Genomic DNA, 27301 nt, shown 5'->3' on the forward strand with positions numbered 1-27301 from the left:
AATATAAATATGTAAGCTAGAATTAACGATAGATATATCCACGGATCGCAACACATTCGCGCCCGCGAAAACAGATTAAGTTGGGTTATGTGGGCAAGAGATTTTGCATCAAATTTTTCGCGAAATATGCGTTTCGAACAATTACGACTACATATTAACATTAAAATTATGATATGCGATTGATAAATATTACAATACAAAGGTTAGAAATCGTTTCTAAAATTCTTAATCTTAATTATGCTTACTAATTAATCACAGCGGGACGCAGCTCCAACTGCCTGATATTCGCGGCGTTTCGGTAATGGCCGAAGCTACAAACATCGACAACTTCACTCTAATAACGCGCGCGCGATACTATGTACATACATGACTTAATATTAATAATTAATTGAAACTCGAAGGAGATTCGTTCGAAAAGATATATAGCTTTAGAAAGAAAAAATATTAATCGAGAATAAGATATTATAACATATTATTTACAACATATTACTATTTTATAACTTTTATCATATTATTATTTTAAAATTTAATTAACGCTTTAATCAGCTGATTTCTGTCAAAAAATATTAATCGAGTTTAAACAAACTTTATATTATTGTTTTTTAATATCATTCTTCTTAATATAAAATCGAAGAATGGCGCGTGCATAGCGCGCGGTTGTGTTGTTCTAGTCTTTATATACTTTTCTTTAATTACTTTATATTATTATTATTTAAAAGCAAAGAAGTGAAATAAAAGCATAGAGTCATCTTTAGAAAGATTCGTAAATGCTTTATAATATACTCGATTATAAAAAAAAAATTGTATCTGTTGATTTGGAAAATAAATAGTATGTCCTCGAATAAAGATTCGATCATTGACGCATTTCCGGCTTGCATGTGAAAAATCCTACGATTCGCGCGCGCAAACGCGGCTTTGCGTATTGCATCACCGTTTCAACTGAAGAGCATTTGATAACGAGATCTCGTTGCAGACTAGACGAGACGAGGCGCAGCATCTCGCAGCTACGATCACGGATATCCTGTATCCCGGCTCCGCGTCACCGAGATTCTTGCATAATGCTGTAGCGGAGCGTAACACATTCGGCTGTTATGCAGTCCATTCCGTAACGGACAACGACCCCTGCACATTTCTCGAGTATACGACTTTGCCTTCACTTCTCTCCCTCGCCCTCTTCCTATTTTTCTTTCTCTTTCTTTAACACCCTCTCTTGCAGCCGTATTACTCTCATATATATATATATATATATAATAAGGCACATAAAATGACAAGTACATAGATATTGTTACAAATATTGATAATGTAAAATAATATTAAAAAATGTTATTAGCCAAAATTAAAGTTTTTGAACAACAGACACATCTTTCGTATATTTATTTTTTTCAGATTTAAGTCAAATTAAGAAAATTTTTAAGTTTAACAAGCTTTTTTTTAAACAGAACCGTATTAGTTTAATATGCATAACATTAAGATAAATACAAGGTGTGTATGAGCTGTAGCCTACATATATACATTTGTTCAATATTAATCAATTTTAAGGATAGTGAAATAGCGATTGTATAGTTAATTAAAAAATTCCTTAATATTTTTCCTATTCCTTGATACAAAAGAAACTAAGTATATAAAAGTGAGAAATATATATTATCGTGGAACATATTATATAAATTTGTCTAATAAAACATATTTTTATGTTATTTTTAAAAATATTTACTAGCCTCTTACACGCCTTTATATTCGTCCCTTGCCATCGTTTTGTGAGCATTTAAGTGTTGTGAAAAAGAATTGCATTTGAAATAAATGCACTTCACCTAACGTCAGATAATCGGGGGATAAAAAGGAAATAAAATAAAATGACAAATAATGTATACTTTGTATGAATGACTTATAAGCGCTAAGTAGCTTGAATGTTTAATGTTTAATGTTATTAAATAAGGCTTGAATGTTTAATGTTATTGCGCAAAATGTATTTATAAAAAGGTTTCATAATATATCATAATATATCATATTTAATTCTTCTACTTTTTTAATTGTTTCCTCTTTTTATAAAATAATTTACATGCTCAGAGTTTCGTTTTTATCGACTGTAACGATAAATTTACTTCTTGTGTAGCTGCAAGTAAGTATTCTCTTATCATCTACTGTTATTCAAGTCTTATTATCTGATATAGATATAATAGTTACTATATATAATTAACTTTTAATAAAAATTTTATATTTTTCATAAATAATTTTGACCAAACAGCATTTAAAAAAAATATTATAATATATTATATTAATAGTTTTATAAATCTTAATCTCTCCTTTTGCTTCTAGATATTTTTAATTTTTAATAGAAGTCATAATAATTATTTTGTATCTATTTATATATCAATACATATGCACTGATAATGGCGATAAGATATAATATCGGGATTTACGCGGCACTCATAAAAAAAAAAATTCAGTGATAATTATAGATACTTGTTTCATTTTTAATTAAATTTTGTCTCTATTGCAATTTTCTTCAGACACGCTCGTATTTATAGTAAAGAAATTTCTTGCTTCAAATTGAGCTCTAATGATAGCAACAAAATATATTTAAAATAACATTACTAACATGAAATTAATATCAGTACTTCTCATTTTTATATAAGATTTATCTAAATACTTTTTTATCTAAAAGAAAAGTTTCTGAAATTCTTTAAAAAATGGAAAAATAAATTCATTATTTTAAAGTAAATTCTGTAATTTTAGAATAATAATTTTAATTTTCTTTCTGATGAGGAAACAATTCAAAATTTACAAAATACGCAAAAGTATATCTACATAGATGATCAAAAAGTAATTAAATTAAATTAATTAATTTTCCCATTATGAATATTTGTTCTATTATGAAATGTGATTCTTAATTGTGTGTAATTATATATCTCGCGTATAAAATATAATTTCCAGAGAAAAAAAATTCCCTGAGAAGTATAATTTCCTTAGAAAAAAATTTTTAAAATAACTTTAAAATATATTTAAAATAACATTACTAACATGAAATTAATATCAGTACTTCTCATTTTTATATAAGATTTATCTAAATACTTTTTTATCTAAAAGAAAAGTTTCTGAAATTCTTTAAAAAATGGAAAAATAAATTCATTATTTTAAAGTAAATTCTGTAATTTTAGAATAATAATTTTAATTTTCTTTCTGATGAGGAAACAATTCAAAATTTACAAAATACGCAAAAGTATATCTACATAGATGATCAAAAAGTAATTAAATTAAATTAATTAATTTTCCCATTATGAATATTTGTTCTATTATGAAATGTGATTCTTAATTGTGTGTAATTATATATCTCGCGTATAAAATATAATTTCCAGAGAAAAAAAATTCCCTGAGAAGTATAATTTCCTCAGAAAAAAAATTTACATTAAGCTTACGAGACGGTCTCAAAAGCTGCGGAAATTTCTGGGGATCTTTATGCCTGCGAGCGGTATTTCTTAAGTTCTCTACAAATACAATATCTGGTAGCAGACAAATTAACAGATGCGCAATGTGCCATCACTGCTTATCATGCTTTTATTGAGATAACGGTATGAACATCGTGAAGATACTACTTGCGGTCGTGATAATCAGTCGCTGATCACGGCAGCATTATCACAAAAACGTGCTGCGCCGTATTATCACGTGCTCCGCTCGCGCGATCCACGATCGAGGGACACGCAAGACTCTCACCTGTCTCACGTGTCGATAACCGTCGCCAATCGCGAGACAGAAACCTTGATTCACACCTCTCGGGGCTTGAGATCAATCACGAGCTTGCTCCACGAATTTCTTCGTCACATTGTCTTTCAAATACTACAAATACGATATCGCTCAGATTACCTATCTCATAGAGCTTTACCTAATTGTTTGCATAAGACTTTGCCGTCTGCGAAATCCGCTGATCATTGCACAATCTACAAACAGCGTGTCAATCACGCAATACATTGCCTCAAAATATCGCTGAAGCATCAATCGAACAAATTTCACATTTCATAAACTGAAACTTAATTGTCACATACTTAACAATAAATATGCGTCGAATGTTTAAATGCGCGATTAAGGAAAACAGATCTTCCTCGTTGATAAATATGATAATATAGTCTGCAGTGCAACTATCTTAAATCAATAAGTGCATCTACAAACTGGATTAATCTGATATTACAAACAAACTCTCATGAATAAATCACATGCGGATTTGCGTGTTAACATTGAAGTTTTTTTTTTAAATTGACCACGCGCACGCGCGCACACACACACATACACAACGCAATTTAATGAGTTAATCATAAGTATTGTGAGTGAAGCAATTGTCGCATATATTCGTAGACATTGTAATAATTTTTATATAAAGTTGAAGACCACAAAGAAACTTCTAAAATTTCACATAAATAAGCCAGTGAGAAATATATATATAATCAGTTAAAAAGACGTCGAATCGCAATGACTTTTCAACTAAAAAGATCGGTTGATGTAGACGTCTAAAATTTGGTCGATTATATATTTTTACAATGTCCTTCAAATTTAACCTTTTTAAGATATTTATGAAAACGCGAAGACGTTTATGAAAATTTACATTTATAAGACGTTTAAAAACGTTTAAAAAACGTCTATTAGTAGCTTATTAGACTTTTAGACATTTATTTCGATAAGATAAAATTGATAGAATATAAAAGTTTAAAGTACAGTCGGCAACAGAAGAATGCCTTAACAAATGAATTTACGTGCATATCGATATATGTATATATACATAAATTCATTTGTTAAGGCATTTCTCTAATGTCAAGTGTACCTTAAAATTTTATATTCTAAATTTTATATCTTATTGTATAAGATACGAGATAAAATGAATAAATTAATAAATTAAAAAATTATAAAAAATGAATAAATTATAAGCATGATTTTAAGAAATAATTTCTGAATTTATATTAATAATTGAAGAAATAGAAATATTACGTGTAGTGATATAACAAATAAGATTATTTTTATAGTTCAATAAATACCTTTTGAGATACATAACCGTCACATATGTATCGATATCAAATCTTAATCAGTATAAAAAAGTATATCTTCACTCTCCGAAAGCACATGATACGAGAATGTCAATTAATCACAATCCAGTTAATATCTTTGATCTCATATAAAAACTGCCCATGTTAATTGTTAAAACAAAATAAAATTGTGTATGATAATCAAATTTAATCATTTAATCAATCAAGACAGAATCCGAATTGATATTATCGAGATTTAAAAAATACGGATACTAATCATCAAATAACACCGATATTTTATGTCACATTTTGATAAATGATAAAATAATTTTATATAAATTGATGTTTTATCTCTCTTTTTTAAATAAAAAAATAAGTTTAATAAACATATGTATAAAATATGGAATATTTTATATTTTAACAGTATGAATGATAGAAGTAATACGCAAATAAAAATACTACAATCTTTTAATGACAACAAAAATAAGTCACTAACCAGAAATTAAGAAATGCAGGAAAGAAATTTTGTTGCAATGCCTAGACCTACTATTACTAATCTATAGAGTCTTTTCTTGTCTTATTTTTTAATTCTTTAAATTTTTTAATTTTCTCTAATTTTCGAAATTTTTTAATTTTCAAAAAAAAATTCTTAGATTCTTTAATATCGTAATAAATATTGTGTAACTTAGAATTTTAAGAAACTATAAATATACAATTACGAGAATAATTATTATATATACGTTAATTTTAATAGGTATGAAGAATTTAAATATTCTTAAAAAATCCAAAGAAGTATACCTAAATAAATAATAAAGAAATTTTATCTTATTCTGAAGACTAAAAATACAATTCTTAAGAAATAGATGTAATAAATAATGGAGTTAAATCATTATTTTATATTAACGGGCGTCATAATGACAATATTGCGCATTTTGTGAAATCACAATGGAATGTCAATTAGAATATAATTCTCGGAAAAACTAATTACACAGATTAAACATCTTTCAAATTGTGGATTATTATTGTTAGATTATGCTCACAACAACAATAATTTGTTTTTAATATTTTTTAAATTTGTTTTAAATTATTTTTTTTATTTGTAATATCGAGCGTTTTCTTTATTTTAATTGAAAAATAACATCATAAAGTGATCATTTATTTTTTATTAACAATAATATTGAGATTGCTCCATTACTTCTATGACTGGATAATTTAAACCATATCGTATCATTTTATTCGTATTATCTTCGCAATAGCTCACTATCGCCTGGCAAATAAAAAGGTAATAATGTGAATACCTTTCTTAAGCTATTTTTAAAAAAAAATTAAAGCTGCAACTAAGTAATAACAATATTTGTTCTCCTGATAAAATGTATTATGTAAAGTTATTCTAATATATGTTTACATACATTAAGATTTTTACTTGCATGTACAGAATGCTTAAAAAATTTTTATGTTAATTTTAATTTTTACTAAATTCTAATTTTAACTAAATTCTTTAGAGTCAAATACTTCTAATTAAAATTAATTAAAATATCACAAGAAATTATATATATTACAAATGTTTTTTTTAATTTAAAACAATTAAAAATATTCAAGACACGATTAAAAAATACCATTTTATTATTAAAATTATAGTAGATATTCTTCAAAATTTTTAACCACATGTTAATTACCAAAAGAAATTTATTGTTAAATATTAAGAAATATTAATAAACATTAACTCGTTTCGAATTTTCTTTCTCGAAAAAAGACTCTATATTCACATGCTATTAAATTAACAAAATGGATGCATTATACAAATTAAAATAAAAATAAAAATTATAATATTATTATTTTCTTTTCATTTGCGTTGCTTTGAGACAGAGGAAGATCTCGCGACAAGGTGCCTCGTGCTCACGAATTAATCCGTATCGCGGACATAAGACAAAATGGCACGGAGCCTGTCAATTACGGTCGGATTAGCAGCACACGAGGGGGATCGCTCTGCCCCCTCCCTTTCCGCATGCAGAATCCGCGTACTCAGTGTCCCTTGCACGCTTCGCCACCTCGTGCACACACAATCCGCCACGGCCTTTGAAACGCTATATAAAGTGACAAAGCTGTGGCTCGCTCCGGTATCTCGCTTCGGCTTTAAACTCGCGATTTCCAACCGCGTCGCACAATTCGAAAAGAATCCAAGCGACTTTTGGTCACGATCCTATCGACGGCCAATCAACCCAACGACAAGAGGTGATTAAGCGACTAAAGAATTTAGTCAAAAAGTAAATAAAAAAGTAAATTAAGAATAAGTAATTAACAAAATTTAAAAGACACTGTCCGCAATATCACGCGCTTCATTCCCGAGGATGTCTCGCTTCAGGTCGCGCATCGTCGAGACATCGTTGAATTGACATATCGACAGATCCAATCGAATTGATTTGACATCGTCGAGAAGTACCACGCCGTATCTACATATTCCTTCCCGATACGAGTCAGGTAGGTATAACTTACAATTAGTTTCCTGTTTGTTGCTGTAAGATTAAAGCCGCACTAAGGGTGTAAGAAACACGTTTAAAGAATCGTACAGTCAGCTTGCAGATGCTGAGGTGACGAGATAAGAACTAGGTCAACGAGCGACCCTATTCACATGTACACACTAATATCGTAGGTGCGTATCTTACGAACGGCATTCTAATAGATTACTGAATTATTAGAAATTCATTCTATTTAATTTTTAAAGTGATTTTAGATTTTAAAAATATGAAAAAGAAAAAATTACTTAAAAAGTAACTAATAGAGACGATGATAAAAATGATTTAAAAACAAATTACTATAAATATTATAATATAATAATATAATATTTTGCTGTAAAAATATTTAATGTATTATAATATTTAACGTACTACTGTGATACAAAAATAATAGATTCGTCTCGACTTGTTAGTAATCATACTACTCGAAATCTTCGAAATGTCGCGCATAAAATAACAATACCGTGTGTAACGAGTTGTCGTAATAACCGCGTAATTACATCCAATTATTATGCATGGCGCCGTAACCAACCAATTTTCAAACCGAAGTATCTATAATAATATAGCCTCTCGCAAAGAAACTACAGAGTACTTACACAATAATTGTTTTGCTTCAAAACAGAGACATAGAAAAGAGTCGTATATATAAATATTTAAACCGCTTATGTAAACGTAAAGAAACTGTGTGAATATATATCGAGTTGAAATTCCCTGATGAGCAGGATATACATTTGGTGATATAGTAATTTTATTAACTTGGTAACTGACCCTTGTACAGTTCCCCTTTGTCACATACGATAATCGCAAAGCTAATGGGATATCAAATTAGGAACAGCTGATCGTATCGGGTGAGCCGCAATTTATACTGACTAAAGTAAATGCGAATCAGTGGAAGAAAACGAAATTGCAAACATTGAAAAAAACGAAACTAGCAGAGAATGACCAATGAAACAATGTATGATGTATGTATAAACAAATAAGAAAAGACACTTTTTTTCTTTGACTTTTTAATTTATGCACAGACGTCACGCTGCGCTAAAAAAATTCTAGTGAAACAAAAAATAGAACTATAGAAATAATTATATATATATGCACTGTTATGAATTTATAACTTAGCAAATTGTATGAAATAAACTATTTGTACTGAATTGTATTGAATACAATTTATATGAAATAAGAAGCATTAACGTAATTTGCAAGCACGTTAAATAATACAGCAATGATCATTTGAATTTGCAAAATATCATACTTTTTGCTTAAAAATTTATTTTCAAATATTTTATATTAGTATTATATTAGTTATTCATTTTGTATTATTTATTGCAAAACCTACGACGTCATCTTATCTTCCATTTTAAATAATACAAAGTAAAAACAAAATTTAAATAACGAGTGGGTAATATAGATTGCGATAATTGACACTATTAAAACAAACAATTTACCGTTAAAATAAGTATCGATAAATTAACATTTATGCTTGGGCGAATTTAATGTCGACGAATTTTTCGCAGTCCTGACAATCGATAACAATAAATATTATTCAATCTATTATTATTGAGCGGATAAGAGAAAATAATTTGTTTCTCTACAGAAAAATAATAGATTATTTATCCAATATGTTACAGAAAGAGAAAACATACACAATGAAGCGATACATCTTGTTACTTTGCGTCACAGCTGTTTTTCAGAATTCTGAAGCGCTGCGTAAAGGGTCCACGGATTATGAAGGTTTGTTATAATTTACATTTTATGAAATAATTGTGAAATCCCAAAATTTTTAAGTAAAAACGCGATTGATTTCCATCAGTTATATATCGTAGATGAATATGTAGATACGTGCTTAATATTTCATGTTTTTCTAAATATTTTCTACGATTATAATATTAATAAGCAAGTGAGGTACAAATTCTAAATATATGATAAACATACAAAGAAGGAGAGAATTATGAACAATATATACTATTTGTATTGATAAATTAAAAAAAACAGATTGTTTCCTTATTGCTCAAATCAAATTTGCACAAAAAATGTTTCATGATAAAATATTGATAAAATCATCGATCATGTGAAATGCACTTTTTGTTAATTATCGTCAATACTATATATATACCGATAACTTTGGGATTTTTCCGCATTGATATTTCGAGAATATAAACTATTTATATATGTAATTTAAAATGCATTCATGTAAAGTAGCTCCCGTTAATACAAGATTATTCACAACAAATTTGATCAGAAAATGCATTTAATATGCATTTTATTTCTTAAATTTTATCCTCTGATATTGTAGAGAATCGATAGCCAAACGAAATATATAATGTTAAAGATGAATTAAAGTAATGTTTAAAGATCGTTTAAAATTTCACGCGATTGCTTAGTACTTTGATCTCGGTTGCGTAAATCTTCCCCCATTGTATCTGTATCACAGATAAGATTACAATCTAGAGAAGCAAATCTCATTAAGACATTATTTGTCCAACCGTTATTGATACCATGTCTAAAAGTCATGTTTAAAAACATTTTAATCTAATGTCCCGCAGACATTTTTTTTATGCTTCTTTTGAGCTATGATGTTGCTTACAAATATCACGGTCAACCGATTAGTATTAGTCTCTGGCAACGAGGCGAAACTTTGATCTCTCATCAGATATGTCCTTCTGGCTGAAGTCCGGCCAAGAGACCCTACATAAGATCCTGGCGCACCGGAACAACGAGAACCGTGCCAAGAACGTGATCATCTTCATCGGGGACGGCATGGGTTTGTCCAGCATCACGGCTGGCCGAATTTACATAGGTCAGCTCAATGGTCAGACCGGTGAGGAATACCAACTCGAGTTTGAGAAGTTCCCCAATACCGGCTTCGCCAAGGTAGATATTTAAATCGCATCGATCGCGCCTTTAATCTCGATGGCGGTCTCGCGAGGCGCGAAGATATTTAGAAATCCTGTCACGTTAAGCCGTTTAATTCTGTCGCCGCGTTTGATAAGGACACGCCGCGTTTATCGGTGTCGAGAAAATACGACACACGCAATACTCGCATTACAATTAATTTTCATTGATCTTCTAATTACTAAATATAAAAAAAGTTTTATATCAATGTATATCGTGTATCAAAAACGCGATTAATTATATTTTATCCTACCGAAAATGATAATGCAATATCGATTTTAATATATCAATAAAATATTAAATATTATATACTTCGAAAATTTTGACTGATTTCCCAACAATATTGATAAAGCATAAGAATCTATTTCCTTAAATCAACGTTATTAATTATCAAAATCATATCAAATAATAAATATAAATATATTTCGCATAAATGTTTCACAATTATTACGCATTTATAGACTTACAATGTGGATAAGCAAGTGCCCGATTCTGCCGGAACGGCTACTGCAATATTTTCCGGTGTAAAGACCCGATATCATGTTATTGGATTGGATGGCAGAGCCGAAGATAGTAAATGCGATAAGAAGATTAATGAAATTAGCAAACTGTCCACTATAGCCAATTGGGCACAACAATCCGGTATGGACACAGGTAAGAACTTTGATTTCTGAAGATTACACTATTTTATTAATCATAAAAGATTTCAAAACAGCTCACACTCTACGTTTACATAAATTATCTCTTGAAATATTTTGTTTTCTTTTTTTTTTCATTTATAGAAATTATAAATTTTGTTTTTTTTTATTTGCTTACAAATTTAAGTGCTTCATATATTATTTACACAATAACAAATGTTTAATAGATTTATTGGGATTTTAATCAAAGTAAATGTAATACAATATTGGCAAAAGATAAAAAATTCGATTTTCGAAATTTCAAAAGTTACACACCATCGCAGAAAAATACTATTTCCATACTTCCGTTATATTAGATTTATATAAAGTTATAAAAATTAGTTTTATGCAAGATTTATAATTTAATATAATTTCGTTTAAAGTTTAAATTATAAGTAAAATTTTGCCAAGAAAGAAAATCTTTATAGAATTAATTAAAAGTTAATTGAGAGTTATATTATTCAATCGTGAAAACAAACCTATCCTTCGACTGCCGTTTAAAACCTTGATCGACCGATGAATAAAATAGAAATTTCGATTAATCTATAATATATTCATTAATATAGAGATAAAACCTTGACATAAATTACGCTTAAGGTTTAAATATTACAAAAATTATTAAGAAGTTAAGTTTGAGGAAATAGATTAGTTTCTTATGTGTTGCCGATTATTGTCGGTTAATTAAATTTTCTACAGCATGATATTTCACGAGATAGCAAATCTATTAAACATATCTTTTCGCTCGACAATAAATTTACGTGATAAAATTAAATTTTATATATGATTACATAGACTCAATCATATATAATTAACAATTTTGTTAGAATTGTAATAAATTTTCTTGTGTCAATATATACATAATGTTTATGTTATATCACGTTATACATATATAGCAAATTTACATGATCGTTTAATGATGTGTATTTTGTATTTAATTACAATTTATATTAAACAAACAAATCCAAATCAGAATATTATTAATAATTCCAAATTAATGGTGAAAAATATAATTTATATTTTTTATATTTAGCACTTTTTTTATTTAATGAATTAAAAAACATATTTTTATTACTTTTATTTAATTATACTTTTATTTAATTGAACATTTCGTTTTTCAAATTAAAACCTAAAAATACACTTTAATCGAATATAAATTTAATATGAAAAAATTCTGATCTTTTTCGCGATTATTAGGGGGACATTCTTACAATTAGAAGTGTCACTTAAATATGAATATTGTACCCACATAATGTATATATATATATATATATATATATATATATATATATATATATGAATACAGTATCAGTTCTGTAGAGAACACGTGTCACGCGTGATCAGCTATTCCATTAACGTAAGTGTTGGTGCTGAGTGGATCTCGTTGAAGTTATATACAGTGAAAGTCTTCTCAATAAACGAGGAGGTCATGAGCCGACCTTCTATCTTGTCTAGGACGATTGCTCGCCCATGACTGATTTCTACTTCGGTGAAATAATGAAAGTTTTTTGCATGGCAATCTGACTCGCCGATTAGTTATTTAACACGTTTATTTCCTGTTGCACTTTAGCACCCCGCCTATTGCTATTTTATGCGAATAAATTTGTATCATAAAAATATCTTTTACAGACAATAAACTTGCGTTGTGTAACGTGATACAACATATATACATATTTAATATTTTCTTTTATACTCTCTTTATTGTAACGTTAATATTAAAAATTTTAATTTTTAAAAGCAATTTCTTAATATAAACAAGCCTAAAAAAGTCGTTTTTAAATTAATAAAATTTTAATTTTGCGCTCTGCTGTCATTATTACTTTGATAAATAAATTTCAGAGATAATTCATGTGCGATTAATTAACAGGATTTGTTACCACCACTCGTGTCACTCACGCCACTCCCGCGGGACTTTACGCGCATACTAACAGTCGAGAGTGGGAATGCGATACCTCGATACCAACGAGCCAGCAAAATTGTACCACCAAAGATATTGCCAGACAACTTATTGAGGATGAACCGGGAAATCAATTTAAGGTAATTTATCGCATCTGCATTTTCGCTTGTTTATAAATCGAAATATAATATCCCAAAACTAACAGATTAATAACAAATTAAAAGTATATATAAATTTATTAATTTTGTCTACGTCAAAACATTTTTTTTAGAAATCTGCACTACAATGTATATTACACACACATATTTTGGACCTAAAATGATCTAGAATCGTAACTTGTATGATTGCACCTAATATTGGCGATATCTTCTAAAGGTTATCATGGGTGGCGGTGCGCAATATTTGGGCGTGAAAGTGGAACCAATTGATTCTGATGCCTGTCAGCGAACTGATGGTAGAAATTTAATAAAAGAATGGCAAGCAAATCATACTAAAGGAAAAGCTGTCAACAATACGCAGGATCTCATGTCCATCGATATCAACAACACGTCACACATCCTCGGCATTTTTTCGCCTAATCACATGCCCTACCACGCTGTAAAAAATGCCGAGACTCCCTCGCTAGCGAACATGACGACGCAGGCAATAAGATTGTTGAAGAAAAACAAAAATGGATTTTTGCTAATGGTCAGTAATCAAGTCACTGAATGCTATTGAATATTTATATCGAACATATAAATTAGATTGCGATATAAAACCGAGCATTATGCGAGAATAACGTTGATGAATATTAAAATGATATTAATGAGATAAAAACGAGACTATACACTATACGGAATCTTGACAGATTGATGATGTTAATATGATTCTTATGTAAATTACGCGATGATGACCATTTTCGCGTAATACGTTCATAGGCACACGTTCGTAGGGTTTCGTCTTCCCGGATGCTTGTCGAGGTCGTATTACTTGAACGCATTATTCTATGCGTAATTTGAGAGCGCTGCAATCTTTGCCCAAGTTCAAAGTTTTATAAAAGATCGTATTTCTGAATTAGAATATTAACAGAATTAACATAAAAAAATTAACGCTCTTAATACCTTTAATAATTTTAAGCTTACATTTTCTAGGTTGAGAGCGGCAAGATCGATCTAGCTCATCATAGCAACTGGGCGAAACTAGCACTGCGCGAACTATACGAACTCGAGGAAGCGGTCAAGGTAGCTCTTCGATTCGTAAACTTGGAAGAGACATTGATCATTGTCACAGCTGATCATTCGCATTCGTTCACACTGAACGGATATCCCATGAGGGGCAACGACATTCTCGGTTTCGGCAGCAAAACTGATTCTAAGAATCCCTATGAGACGCTCTCCTATGCTAATGGTCCAGGATTCTTTTATCATCGGAGAAACGATAGTGAAAACGTTAACGAAACTTGGAGAAACGTCGCCAAAGACCCGACTCACGACAACAATCCCTTTTATAAGTATTTTGCTGGCAAGTACATGAAGGATGAAAGTCATGGCGGGGAAGACGTCGGAGTTTATGCTATCGGTAAGAAATACAATTTCTATATTTTTAAAAGTTATATCATATTTATAAAATAGTTTACTTCTAGTTGCATTTTTTTAAAGAAAGCAATTTTATTTTGTAGCTAAAGAGTAAAGAAGATTTTGCGTCATTTCATGAATATAAATTTTATTTTTGCCTCAATATGTCACGTTTGAATGCTACATTTTAATTGTTTGGATCAATAGAATTAATTTGAGGAAAGTGAAATTGCGATTAGTCATTTATTTATGCGATAAATAATGAAATCTTTTACAGGCCCTTACGCGCATTTATTCCGAGGTACTTTTGAGCAGAATTACATTGCTCATGCTGTGGCATACGCGGCATGCTTTAAAGATTGGCCGTCTCATTGCGACAATGCTTATCATCGTTATTTTTACGATGTCAATAAAGCACCAGGAAATAACAAGTACAATTCGGCAGGACAAAACACTAAATCGTTCACAGCTTTGATGGCCTTTTTGTTAACGACGATATTTATACGACTCTGATAAACGATAATACATTTCTTTTTATAGTCAAAATGAATGATTATATATCACTGGGAGAAAAAACTCCCATTTCGATAAATTAGTACAAATAATGTTTATTTAGCGGATATTATCTTTTTCTACCGAAGAATATTTTAACTATAAATTTTGTTAATAAACGCGACGTGTGTGCTTTTTTACGACGCAAACATGTAATATTTTAATAAGTTAAACTAAGTCGCGGTTGTGACTATCGTATACGATATATCGTAATTTACCTCGCTTATTTCCCGTAGATGTAATTACATTTTAATATATGTTAACTTTCTTATAATTTTATTTATTATAATATTTAAGATGCAAAGAATGATCATGATTTGATTGAATAATACAATTATAACACGATTACACGCATTATAAACGCTATAATGCGATAATTATTTTCAATTATCACAGCAACGAATTTATTCTTAAATATGAAAAAATTTGGACGATATTATCCATTGTGCCCTGATATATACATTTACAGCATTTCAACATTATATGTATAAAAAGTATGTCTAATAGCTATTCCATATAATTGTAATATGGCCACTGATGTCTGTTTAGTATAGACATCTGTGAATATGGCATACATGCCAAAAGTTTCGAGCAAAAATATTATTTAATACTACTAAGAAATGATGAAGAAAAATCTAATATTTTTTTATATAATTAATTTTACGAAAATATATATATAAATAAGATTATATGTATATAAAAAACAGCTGTAATAAGAAAAATTATAAATATTATTCTTCGAAATGTAAGAGATATGGAATAATGTTATGTACTTTGACACGTTACTTATACAAAATGAATATAAATCTATGTAGATATTAGTGCATCATCACAATATATTTTCTTATAAATTGATAAATTTTGTCTCTGACCATACAATTATAAATTATATTATATAATGATTAAAATAAAGTTCCTCATTATCGATTGTAAATATATTTTATGGTACAATAATTACAATTCAAAATACAATATCTTATCTTATTTATTCTGATAATCTAATTTGGCTAAAAATATATAAACTATATTTTTTTATAACAAAAAATATCTATATATTATATTAATATATGTATTCAATTTAATAATTTGCTCAACTTTGGTTGTTATATTACACATTAGTTTATTTATTAAATTTAAAAAAGATTATACATATAGATAAATAAATTTAAAAGTACAAAAAATATTCATGTCAAAGTAAATACAAAAAAAATTTAAGAAAAAAATTTAAAAATCTGTTTATGATTTTCCTCTAATAATAGCGAGATAATAATTTTTGTAGATAAGTGGCGCCGTATCATCACTAACGAAATTTCTATCGGGTTTAATTGAGGCAAATGGATTTCTTCTTGGTTCCAGAATTGTCTCCACATCAACAATCGATTTTATTCTGATCATCTCTCGAGGAATTTCATGCTTTGTGTAAGATGTCACGCAAACGGGAACTTTTATTTTGCAGAATTCTCTTATCGTCTCCGGCCACGTATCCTTACCTTCAAAACCAGTTTCTCGATAAAGACCCGGATTAAAGAGACACACGAGATGCGGCTTTATAAACTGTTTGGAACGGCAGAAATTATGGTAGAATTTTCCGGGATGAAACGAAACGTTCACACGTCGATTAATCGATTTGCAAGCCGAACAGATCTTCACAGCTGTCAAAAGATTTAATGGCACTGCCGGCAATTTTAATTCTGGACCAATGAACATCAATCTGAGATGCTTTGAATTCGGAAGAAGATGTAGAAAAAATTTCTCCCACACGTGCAAATTTATGCACTCGAATTGAAACTCAGCACCAATCACATGGACCACAAAGGTATCAATAGTTTCCCAATCCTGACAAGAAATTTGCATAGAATACAGAGTCGTTAATGGAATGGTCGATATATGAGAGAGACTGCAATAAGTGTAACAATCCATGTTGCAATAATATGTCGAACGATTGTAAAGTTGTGCCATTAACAAATCAAAATTATCCGGTAGATGAAGCGGACCAGTCTGAAAAGTATCTGGAATCTCGGGATCCACGTTACCATTTCTGTGCTGCATAAATAATACTCTTCGAAATACCTGAAAGTCTCGACACCATTCTTCGTGTTTGTCATCATGATTTTCGCAGAATAACTCGATTCCACATGCCGGACAGTATCTCAAAACCTTCGAAAAAAAACGACAGCTGCAACAAACGCGAGGATAAAGAAGGATTTCTTTCTCCCAGGGCTCGAGAATTCTTCCCAAACGGCGCTCCACAATCTCGATCAGTTTTAACCGATAAACGCGATAATCGTCCGCGGTGAGATCCGGCAGGCACGACAAGCCTCCTCCGTTCGTGCAGACCTCGGTGAGAACTTTACACAGTTCGCGATGCTTCGGCCAGCCTTGCTTCTTGTGTTGGATGGTGCAGTAAGAAACCATACCGCAAGATTCGCAGGCCTCTTCCGATCGTTCCATGCAGATCAAGCACAAGTTTGACACGAAGACAAAACGCGGGCAGAAGTTTAGCACGACGGCGTCCTCCTCTTCGTCGCTGCCATCCGGCGATTGATCGTACATCGAGTGTACAAGTGGCAATCTCATACGTTGATAAACATCGATCGCATCTTTGAGGAAAAAACTTTCTTCTTTTTGTTTCGTTTCCTCTATTTCATCGGAATTTAATTTTTCTAATATTTTACTTTCGCAAATTTTCTGAGAAGCGCCCAAGAGCTTTTTCGAATTTCTTTTTCTCCGACCCATCTCGTCAAAAAAGCTGAAATAATTAAATAAAATATAATTTTTTGAATTTTTTTGAATTATTTTTATAGAGGAGAATATTAATTTGTTTCAGAGAAAAATATTAATTTGATTATATAATAAGTGATCGCAATTTTAAGTTAAGATGAAAATATTAATACTTTAAAATATACGAAATAAAATGATACGTGACTTGTAATTAAAAATAATTTCATTCATTTGAAAGCTAATTATCTATTACATAATGTATTGATGTACGTGTATTTCAGTATTTATAGCGCACGAACACGATTGATTACATAACTACATCCCATTAAAGAATATGTATATATAGATTATCGTTTTAGAATATTATAACACACGGAAATCACGTGCGCGCATTTTGTATTTGACAAACAGCAATCTCTAATAATTAAACCCGACCGCAACAAACTTTACTTACATTTGATAACTTACTCTATTTCTATCAAAAAGAAAAGACAACTATCTCCCAATTTAGCACGCCACATTCAACCGTATGTTACATTATTAATTGCAACTAAATTTTATGTAATTTTTAAAGTATTATTATTTTACATGTATTTCAATAGTAAAATAAAATTAATGTCTAATTAAATACCTATAATTGTCAAAAATTCGAGTACTTACCTCAATAAGTTCTTGACAAATTATTTTATTGAATCCTTAATTAAAAATTCTTATACACACAATGCAAAAAGGATTGTGTTAAAAACTATGTCACTATGCAACGTATTACTCCGAAATTATTTTAATCTCGAGCAACTCTCTCGCGAGAAGCGAGTTAGCATGATGTTAATTTGCTTCTAATAAAGAGTCGACTCCTCGACCGTTCAAAGCGTTGCGCGGTATTGTTAATGTGAGTACGTGGATGGGCACTATGCCTAATTTCGCCCAGACAAGTATTTCAAGCACTGCACACTGGCAATGTGATTCGAAGACGAATAGTCGAACTCAAGTAACAACTCTCCCGTGTTTAGCTCTCGAGAAAGCCGTACGTTTTGGAGCAACCGATACGTCAATTAATACATGATAAGTGATAAAATAATTCTGACATCTTAATTTGTAAGCATAGTACATTTTATAGTTATATTTACACAGTTAATAGAAATATCAGAGCTTTTATGTGCCAATTGATATAAGTATGTATGTGTGTGTATATGTGCGCCCTACGTCTGCAGGTTATTATTAGAAATTAACGAGATGTATTCAATGCAAAGTTTACTGTTCGATAGTCGCGAGACACGTGTCGCGCATGATTGATATAAGAAAATATTATGCGCGATATATGACTCGGCTACAAGTAATAAAATATTTTCTAATTGGCAGATTATTTCTGATGATACGTGATAAATTTTTGTTGCAAGTTTGTAAATTTGAATCATCAGTTTACAGCTAACTTAAGCACAATTTTATATTACCACAGAGTTTCGGTATAAGAAAATATTAAGCGCGAAAAAAATACTCGGCTATAAGTAATAAAATATTTTTAACTTGGCAGATTATTTCTGTACGTGATACATTTTTATAGCAAGTTTAAATTTTGGTCATCGGTTTACAGCTAAGCACATTTTTATATTTTTTTACCATAGAATTATATCCTTTTCTTTTTCTCTCTTTGAGAATTAATAAAAAGCGCAATAAAAACTTACCAAGCGCAGCAATGCCTTAGTAGATGAAGAAGTGTAGAGTCTTCAGTGAATTCACATACCTGAATACACAGAAAAATATATATCTTTAATTTTGATATTAATTATATATTTAATAATATTATAAATTTTTAATTTAACATATTATTTTCATATTATTATATATATCTCACTCTTTTTTAATTTAAATATTAATTATATATTTAGTAATATTTTTAAATTTAATTTTATTAAATATACATAAATTTTCAAATTTAAAATTATTATTATAAAATTATTCTTATAATTATTTAAATTTTAAAATATTGTTTCTTTTCCTCATAATTCTATTTATCTATTTATAATAATATTAATAACAGAATGCAAAAAATATATATTTTTTGTAGCTAGTTTAAACTTTGGTTTACAGCTAACACATTTTTATATTTTTATATCACAGAGTTTATATTCTTTTCTTTTTCTCTCTTTGAAAATAAATAAAAAAATAAATAAATAAAAACTTACCAAGCGCAGCAATGCTTTACTAGATGCAGAAGTGTAGAGTCTTGACTTCACATAGCTGGAACACACAAAAACATATATCTTTAGTTTTATTATTAATTATATATTTAATAATATTATAAATTTTTAATTTAACATTTATTTTTATTTAAATATATACATAAATTTTTAAATTTTAAATTATTACTATACAATTATATTTATAATTATTTTAGTATTATTTAAAATTTTAAATATTGTTTTTTTTTCTTCATAATTTTATTTATTAATAATAAATAACCGAATGCAAAAAATATATATTTAACATTTTATTTTATATAATTTATAGGATCGCAGACGAAAAATCTTATTTCGCGAAATAAAATATTTCTTATACCTAAATAGATAAAATATTATAATAAATAAAATATTTTTTTATTTGAAGAGGAAGCATATTAAATTATGTGTGCGTATGTATATATGTAGAGAGAGAGAAAGAGAGCGCGCGCATCTTCTCTCTCTCTCTCTCTCTCTCTCTCTCTCTCTCTCTCTCTCTCTCTCTCTCTCTCTCTCTCTCTCTCTCTCTCTCTCTCTCTCTCTCTCTCTCTCTCTCTCTCTCTCTCTCTCTCTCTCTCTCTCTCTCTCTCTCTCTCTCTCTCTCTCTGTGTTTGTGTGTGTGTATACGCGTATGCATATGTGCGTGTGCAAAAATACCACACAATACGATCGAGAGCGATCGCGTCAAGCAAATGTGTCTATTTAAACATATAGATTTACATTATAAATTTAATATTAAATATTTTAATCCAAACTGAAAACTGCTATAATTTGGATAACGTTGAAAATTCAATGCTAAAGACACGCGAAAATAATCTTTATGTTTATTCGAACAGTAAACGCGTCTCGAATCAACACGGAATATATATATATTTCGATATCTGTAGCATGTAGAATGACTATTATTCTGTATTATTTATTATATATTCTTCTCAATTACATAAATTCGGCCTATACTGCTCTCAATCTCGGAATTTTATCTGCACTCTCTCATAGCGTATAATTCATAACCGCACTCACCTGCTCACCTAACCAACTCATCGTCAATCATTCTTTCGCTATATTTTCGTCCCGATATCCCCGCTATTCCACTCGATTGCATCTACCCGATCTGTCGCAATGTTTGTTTCGCCGAAAAGAACACGTATTTAACAATATCGACGCGAATTTTACACAATAAAAACACGGGAAAACACACCGCACGATACGAAGACGGCCGTGACGAGCAAATGGACGCGCAATTGAGCGCGAACGTTGCGACTGCCTCTTCGAGAATCGCAAGCGCCGTATCGACTTGAGCGACTTCGATAGTTCGATAGTCTCGAAGCTGTCTGCGATACGTGATTGTTCACGGCATGAACGCGATAGAATAGATAATTACGCTGCGCGGTGCGCGTAAATAAGTACGTGGTGCGATAATCGGTGGATTAGGGGTTAGAAAACAGGCGAAGGACTCTTTGTTCTTAAGAAATATTAGTGATTTGTCCTGAGCACACGCGGAAACCGCGCTTATGAGCAGTCGATGGATCCGAACGCGAAGGAAGACCGCTGCATATTCGAGGTACGTGGCATATTTTGAGGTTATGGCGGCCGGGATGTCAAACAGTTGGAAGTATAAAAAGACTTGTTTCTTCGCTTTAAAACTTCAAAATTCTTTTATAAAGATTATTTTAAAAATATGGTAGGCATTTGTGCTTAAAATGCGGGTGCATTTATACGACGTGATTGTCGCAGTTTTAGTTTGAAGGTTACAGTATTAAACGTGTCAATTTCGAAGGTCGAAAGGATAAATTTAATTTTAATATGATGAAAGCAGTTTTTTAGGAATTTGTGAAAATATTAGGAATTGAAGAAGACTTCGGGATTATAGCATATGGCGAGTGTCAATATTTTAAAGAATATGAGATAAGATATCAATAATTTATAAACAGAGAGAGAGAGAGAGAGAGAGAGAGAGAGAGAGAGAGAGAGAGAGAGAGAGAGAGAGAGAGAGAGAGAGAGAGAAATTATTAGACTTTAAAATTGGTTTCAGATATCAGATAAAATCTGGTGACAGACATTGCATTGATCGAATTTATTTTGCATTTGTGCAAAATATTGTAATATTTCTTAAAAATTGATTAAACGTTTTTATTTTAGTCATTTTATTTGCATACATTTTGTTCACATATTTGTTTTAAAACATGATTATAATTATCTGTTTTTTTATGATGTGTGATAAAACATTTATATAAATATATTGAGAAAGAATTTTTTTGTAAAATGTTAACTTATGTTCATTTGTTAATCATGTTTCAATTATTTTTCATTATTTTTACACATAATTTAAAATTACTAAAAATTATTTAATCCAAGATTTTCGATAAATAAATAGAAGTATTAAGAATTTCGAATTATTTTAATAAAATAATTAAATTTTATTACTCTTGTTATTATTTGCTTATCAATTGATGAATTCACAGATTATTTATAAGACTTGTATAATGAGAGATAAAGATAACTCATATATTCTTATAAAACTCTACACAAATATCAGGATTATGGCCATAAAACCAGGATTTTTGTAAAACGAATATTAAATCGATTCACTGTAATGAGTTTGTGTATACAGTTCGTTTGAGTTCGTTTATACGATTCGTTTGATTCGTTTCTGAATATCAGTATACGTATGCAATATACGAGGCTGCACAATGTGACCAAATAAAAAAAAAGAGAGACAGAGTGAGAGAGAGAGGGGGCAGAGGAGGGAATCAGCTTGCAAAATTAACATCAGATCTAAATTAGAATTAGCTCTAGAACAGAACGAGGTTAGAACAGATGTGACGAAACGTGTCCGTCATTTAAACATGTCTCTAGTTAAAATACTCAAGTCATCACCAATATTAGAATAACAGAAAATTTATACTATCAACGTCACAAAAAGAAACATATTTTACAAATTCTAATCATTGATACGAATGTTACAAAATAATCGTATACATTAAAATAATCATATATATTAATATTTGCAATCTTATCTATAATATTAATTATTATTTACACACAAAATTCCAATAATTTTATTCTTTATTTTTATTTTTATATATTTCTTAATGGATATTAATTTTTATTAATAGTATATTACAATACATATAAATACTGAGAAAGATATGATGTGTATGCTTTTGTTAAAGTTTTCTTATCATGAAATATTATATATAATCTCAACCTATTTTCCATCATCATCTAATAGAAACTAAATTATCTTTATTTGGATCTACTGATAATAATATCTAATAAAAGAAATGAAGTATTGGAATCATCAAATAGCTGTCTTGTTTAAAAATCATGCGAGTGAATTTTTGTTTGATTAATCTAAAAAGACTAACAAAATTTTATTTTTGATCATAGCATTCGCCGGTGATTTGCAAAAGGAAAGCCAACAAGGATGAGCCATGCGAAGATACGAGAAGATTACTATGAACATAGTAAACTCCGTCATAGAAAATTAAGAAAGAGCAGTTCATTGTTAAATAAAATGGTGGGATTGGGCAGTGACGAGCTATTCATTTCGAATCTCGACGATATCGACAACATGGAATTGGAAATCAGCTCCGAGGACGAGAGCGATGACAGCGAGAAGGGCGATATACAGCGGCTGATACCGTCGTCGGTGAACAACGACAACGTCATCTACAGCAGTGGAAAAAAGGACAGTCAAAGGAGCGAGAGCGCAGACGACGAAAGCGTCTGGTCTATATCCATCCAAATGTTCATACCTTTTTTACTCGCCGGCTTCGGTATGGTCGCCGCTAGTTTACTGCTAGATGTGGTGCAGGTATGGAAAATCGATTCTCTGGAATTATTATAAATCTTATATAAGAGCCATAATTTTATGCATATTTTTTAATGTTTTTAAATAATTTTTTTAATAATTTAAGACAAGAGGTACATAAAATGCAATATCAATAATCTGCAGTTTATTAAAAACCTTTTATTTTTTTCTATCAAAAATGAACGATGAATTTACGAGCTGATCTTTTAATATAAATTAAAGAAAGATAAATTTGATTTCTCACAATTGTCATGTTAAATTTTAGCATTGGCCGGTGTATCAAGTGGTATCCGAGGTGTACATATTAGTTCCTGCGCTATTGGGCCTAAAGGGAAATCTGGAGATGACGTTGGCCTCCAGATTGTCAACTCAGGCTAATCTAGGTCAAATGGATACAAAGAAACAACAGTGGACATTGATTGTCGGAAATTTGGCTTTAATCCAGTGTCAAGCTATGGTGGTGGGTCTGCTGGCGTCCTTAGCCGCCGTGATTCTCGGTTGGGTCCCAGAAGCTCATTTCGATATCCACCATGGGCTTTTACTATGCGCCAGTGCCTTGGTCACTGCTTCCGTAGCCAGTTTCCTGCTAGGCCTTGTGATGGTCGCAGTCATACTATTGTCACGACAAATGAATATCAATCCCGACAATGTCGCTACTCCGATTGCGGCTTCTTTAGGAGATCTAATTACTTTAGCTCTTTTATCCTGGATCTCTTCTTTGTTATACAATGCAATAGGTATATAAACGATAAATCGATTTATTTTTATTATGCTCGAATATTCCAGAAACGCATATATTTCTTTTCAGATTATGCTCCATGGATAGCTCCAATGCTAATAGCATTTTGTGTATTCGTGACTCCTGTGTGGGGTTATATAGCAGCCAGAAATCCATTTACCAAAGAAGTATTGGATTACGGCTGGACGCCTGTGATATCCGCGATGTTAATAAGCAGGTGAATATTTTTATGTACGCGTTGAAGACAGAAATTTTCAGGAAACGAACGCGTAATTTAATGAATAACATTGATTTCAGTCTCGGTGGACTGATCCTGGATTACACCATATCGAGTTACAAAGGTATAGCGGTTTTTCAATTAGTAATTAATGGCGTTGGAGGAAACTTGGTCGCCGTTCAGGCCAGTAGAATATCGACGTCTCTGCACAAAGACTGTCACACGGGTGTTCAAAGGACTCTCAACGTTTGCATCAGTCCATTCCACGCATTTTTTTCAAAAGGTAAGTTTGTCGTAAAAAGCCATTCAAGATTTAAGTATTGCAAATTGCAATTGAACAAGGAATTTTCATTATAGGAGGACACGCGAGAACAGCTAGAGTATTATTAATGATGGTGATACCAGGGCACTTGATCTTTAGTTATACCATTAGTTATCTTCAGGCAGGACATACCTCATTCACGCCTATATTTATTATGATATATTTAATCGCTGCAATGTTGCAGGTACAATAAATACAAATCTATATTAATTATTGCGATATAAATTGCTTTATAGATTAAACAAAATTTAAAAAAATAACACTTGATTTCATTGCTAGGTAATATTGTTGTTGTATATCGCGCAATTGATGGTAGTTTGGATGTGGACGAGAGGAATGGACCCGGATAGTTCCGCGATACCATATCTAACGGCGGTTGGCGATCTGATAGGAACTGCGCTTCTCGGAATTGCTTTCCATATCCTTTATGCCATAGGCGACGGCGATTCCGACGTAGGAGATTGATCGGTCCAAATATTTGTACAATATTCTAAAAGAAATATCCTTCCTTATGTTACAGGTTATAATCTTCGAAACTATTCTTCGAAAAACCACAATGGCAAGTTTGATTTGAATTCGCAGAGTTTGCAACACGCGGCGTCGACTGTGATTCGAGATTATCAGTGGCACTTTTATTACTGTGAGTTTTGCTTTTTTAAAACAAAATATGTTTTATTCTCGAAACAAACCATTTGGCATCTCTTTTTGGAAAGAGTATGTTAAGAGTACAAATTAAATTAAGCATATTTAGTAAAATACTGGAAAAGTACGCGAAAAAGAAAAATATAGTATTTGTCAATACTAATTTCAATAATTATCTTGTTTTCACACAATTACAAAAATAATAATTATAAGAAATTAATAGTAAAAATTACGATATGATGAGTTGTAAATAAGTACACATATTACTATGTTTTATGTTATATTTTGTTATATTTTGAGGATAAAATGCCATAACGAATTATTTTTTTAATTATTTGTCTATTAGTTTAATCATAAAATAGCTATACATAAAATTGAGCTATAATAAGTTGATTTGATTGTATGAAGTACACAGTGAATGTGCACAACAATATTAATCTACATATACATATACTTAAAAATATATGAAAATTTCGTGCTATTTTTATAACTTGTACGAAATCGTATTTATCTTATGTTATATCACATTTGACATAATATTGAAATGAATGGAGGATATACTGATATTTAAAATTTTTGATAAATCTTTTTAATGCTCGCCGCATTTTGTGAAAATCTTTTGCCAAAAAATGACTTTAGAATATATATTGCATAGACGTTATTTATAATATTCAATGTGAATATAATGCAAGAAACATATTTATTTTATATAATAATTATTTCTTGCACATAATTGGATAACGTGTCATATTTTGTTTCATTTCTTTTATTGCAAAATATAAAAAAAGTTACAGTATTTTCTATTGGAACATTAATTTTTAATCATGTATAAATATATATATATGATAGTATATATCGCTTTTTCTTTCTTCTATTGACACAAAAGAAAATGAAAAAATTAATTCTTCTGTGTTATAGAGAGAATTATTATATATTTTTATTGTTAAGTTAAATAATGTTAGATTTAAATGATTTGTTTATTTGATTTATCATGAGAAGAGATTCTAATATATAGAATATTTTGCATTATATTACCAATAATATTTTGTTGATATGCAATATATTATTCAAGTTAATCTTTTTTTAAAAGTTATTGCTAGGAAGATAAAATATTAACACTTTCTAGTGCCTAAAACGCATATGATGACTATATAAGTCAAAAGTAATATAGTATGATAAAGATTTACTTATGTATACATATATACATATGTATGTATATGTATATATATCACGATGTACAATATATAAAAAATCTAACACAACGATTTGTTACGTTTGTATGAGAGGATAAAGTCTCTTCATGAGATGTGGATGATTTATTATATTATATTATTATTTATCTCAGACGCAAAGTGTGTCTGCGGATACATAGAAAAATAAGATAATTTTAAATAATTATTTTTAATTAAATAATTATATAACATAAATATCCTGAATATCTCAAAATGAATATTCAAGTACGTGTATTATTGTAAAATATTAAATATTTGTTTACAGGACAGTCTCTTCTCTATATATATAATAACAGTCTATATTATATTAACAT

The 27301-nt window shown here is 30.0% G+C and overlaps 4 protein-coding genes across 10 annotated transcripts in view; 2 read left to right on the forward strand and 2 right to left on the reverse strand.

The window, feature by feature from the left end:
- Positions 1 to 21209, reverse strand: part of LOC145940548 (uncharacterized) — a 282334-nt gene extending 261125 nt beyond the window's left edge. Inside the window, exons 1-3 of the mRNA XM_083045820.1 lie at positions 21042 to 21209; positions 19989 to 20043; positions 19488 to 19570 (exon numbers count right to left, since the gene is read on the reverse strand). The gene's annotated coding sequence lies outside the window, so the exon portion shown is untranslated. The remainder of the gene's footprint in view (positions 1 to 19487; positions 19571 to 19988; positions 20044 to 21041) is intronic.
- On the forward strand, positions 7047 to 15925 carry LOC145940657 (alkaline phosphatase 4). Of its 6 annotated transcripts, none has more exons than XM_083046047.1 (9): positions 7047 to 7484; positions 7576 to 7656; positions 9145 to 9247; positions 10167 to 10387; positions 10870 to 11062; positions 12950 to 13119; positions 13355 to 13666; positions 14110 to 14536; positions 14810 to 15925. In XM_083046047.1, exons 3-9 carry the CDS (start codon positions 9163 to 9165, stop codon positions 15043 to 15045), a joined length of 1644 nt encoding a protein of 547 aa, XP_082902173.1. In that variant the 5' UTR covers positions 7047 to 7484; positions 7576 to 7656; positions 9145 to 9162; the 3' UTR covers positions 15046 to 15925. The 6 variants fall into 6 exon arrangements, with proteins under 6 accessions (XP_082902173.1, XP_082902174.1, XP_082902177.1 ...); XM_083046048.1 differs by having other exon boundaries at positions 7580 to 7656; XM_083046049.1 differs by lacking the exon at positions 7576 to 7656 and having other exon boundaries at positions 7048 to 7270; positions 7369 to 7484; positions 14810 to 15924.
- Positions 16189 to 18669, reverse strand: LOC145940545 (uncharacterized). Its single transcript, XM_083045815.1, has 2 exons — positions 18466 to 18669; positions 16189 to 17833 (listed from the first exon to the last, which is right to left on the reverse strand). Exon 2 carries the CDS (start codon positions 17818 to 17820, stop codon positions 16321 to 16323), a length of 1500 nt encoding a protein of 499 aa, XP_082901941.1. The 5' UTR covers positions 17821 to 17833; positions 18466 to 18669; the 3' UTR covers positions 16189 to 16320.
- LOC145940544 (solute carrier family 41 member 1-like) lies at positions 18785 to 27017 on the forward strand. Of its 2 annotated transcripts, none has more exons than XM_083045814.1 (7): positions 18785 to 18900; positions 23412 to 23838; positions 24101 to 24572; positions 24644 to 24791; positions 24872 to 25074; positions 25149 to 25297; positions 25393 to 27017. In XM_083045814.1, the coding sequence occupies exons 2-7, from the start codon at positions 23449 to 23451 to the stop codon at positions 25576 to 25578; spliced, it is 1548 nt and encodes a 515-aa protein (XP_082901940.1). In that variant the 5' UTR covers positions 18785 to 18900; positions 23412 to 23448; the 3' UTR covers positions 25579 to 27017. The 2 variants fall into 2 exon arrangements, with proteins under 2 accessions (XP_082901940.1, XP_082901939.1); XM_083045813.1 differs by lacking the exon at positions 18785 to 18900 and adding an exon at positions 21356 to 21582.
- The last annotated feature ends 284 nt before the right edge of the window (positions 27018 to 27301 follow it).

The sequence above is a fragment of the Prenolepis imparis genome, unplaced genomic scaffold (assembly GCF_030444845.1).
Source record: "Prenolepis imparis isolate NDT839.2.m4 unplaced genomic scaffold, iyPreImpa1.0 SCAF_9, whole genome shotgun sequence".
NCBI lineage: Eukaryota > Metazoa > Arthropoda > Insecta > Hymenoptera > Formicidae > Prenolepis > Prenolepis imparis.

Excerpts from the sequence above, each read along its gene's own strand:
- LOC145940657 (XM_083046047.1), top strand. The coding sequence starts at position 9,163 with ATGAAGCGATACATCTTGTTACTTTGCGTCACAGCTGTTTTTCAGAAT. Across the intron at positions 9,248-10,166 it reads AGGGTCCACGGATTATGAAG|ATATGTCCTTCTGGCTGAAG; the intron begins GTTTGTTATAAT and ends ATCTCTCATCAG. Across the intron at positions 14,537-14,809 it reads CGTCGGAGTTTATGCTATCG|GCCCTTACGCGCATTTATTC; the intron begins GTAAGAAATACA and ends AATCTTTTACAG.
- LOC145940545 (XM_083045815.1), bottom strand. The coding sequence starts at position 17,820 with ATGGGTCGGAGAAAAAGAAATTCGAAAAAGCTCTTGGGCGCTTCTCAG.
- LOC145940544 (XM_083045814.1), top strand. The coding sequence starts at position 23,449 with ATGAGCCATGCGAAGATACGAGAAGATTACTATGAACATAGTAAACTC. Across the intron at positions 23,839-24,100 it reads TACTGCTAGATGTGGTGCAG|CATTGGCCGGTGTATCAAGT; the intron begins GTATGGAAAATC and ends GTTAAATTTTAG. Across the intron at positions 24,573-24,643 it reads TTTGTTATACAATGCAATAG|ATTATGCTCCATGGATAGCT; the intron begins GTATATAAACGA and ends ATTTCTTTTCAG.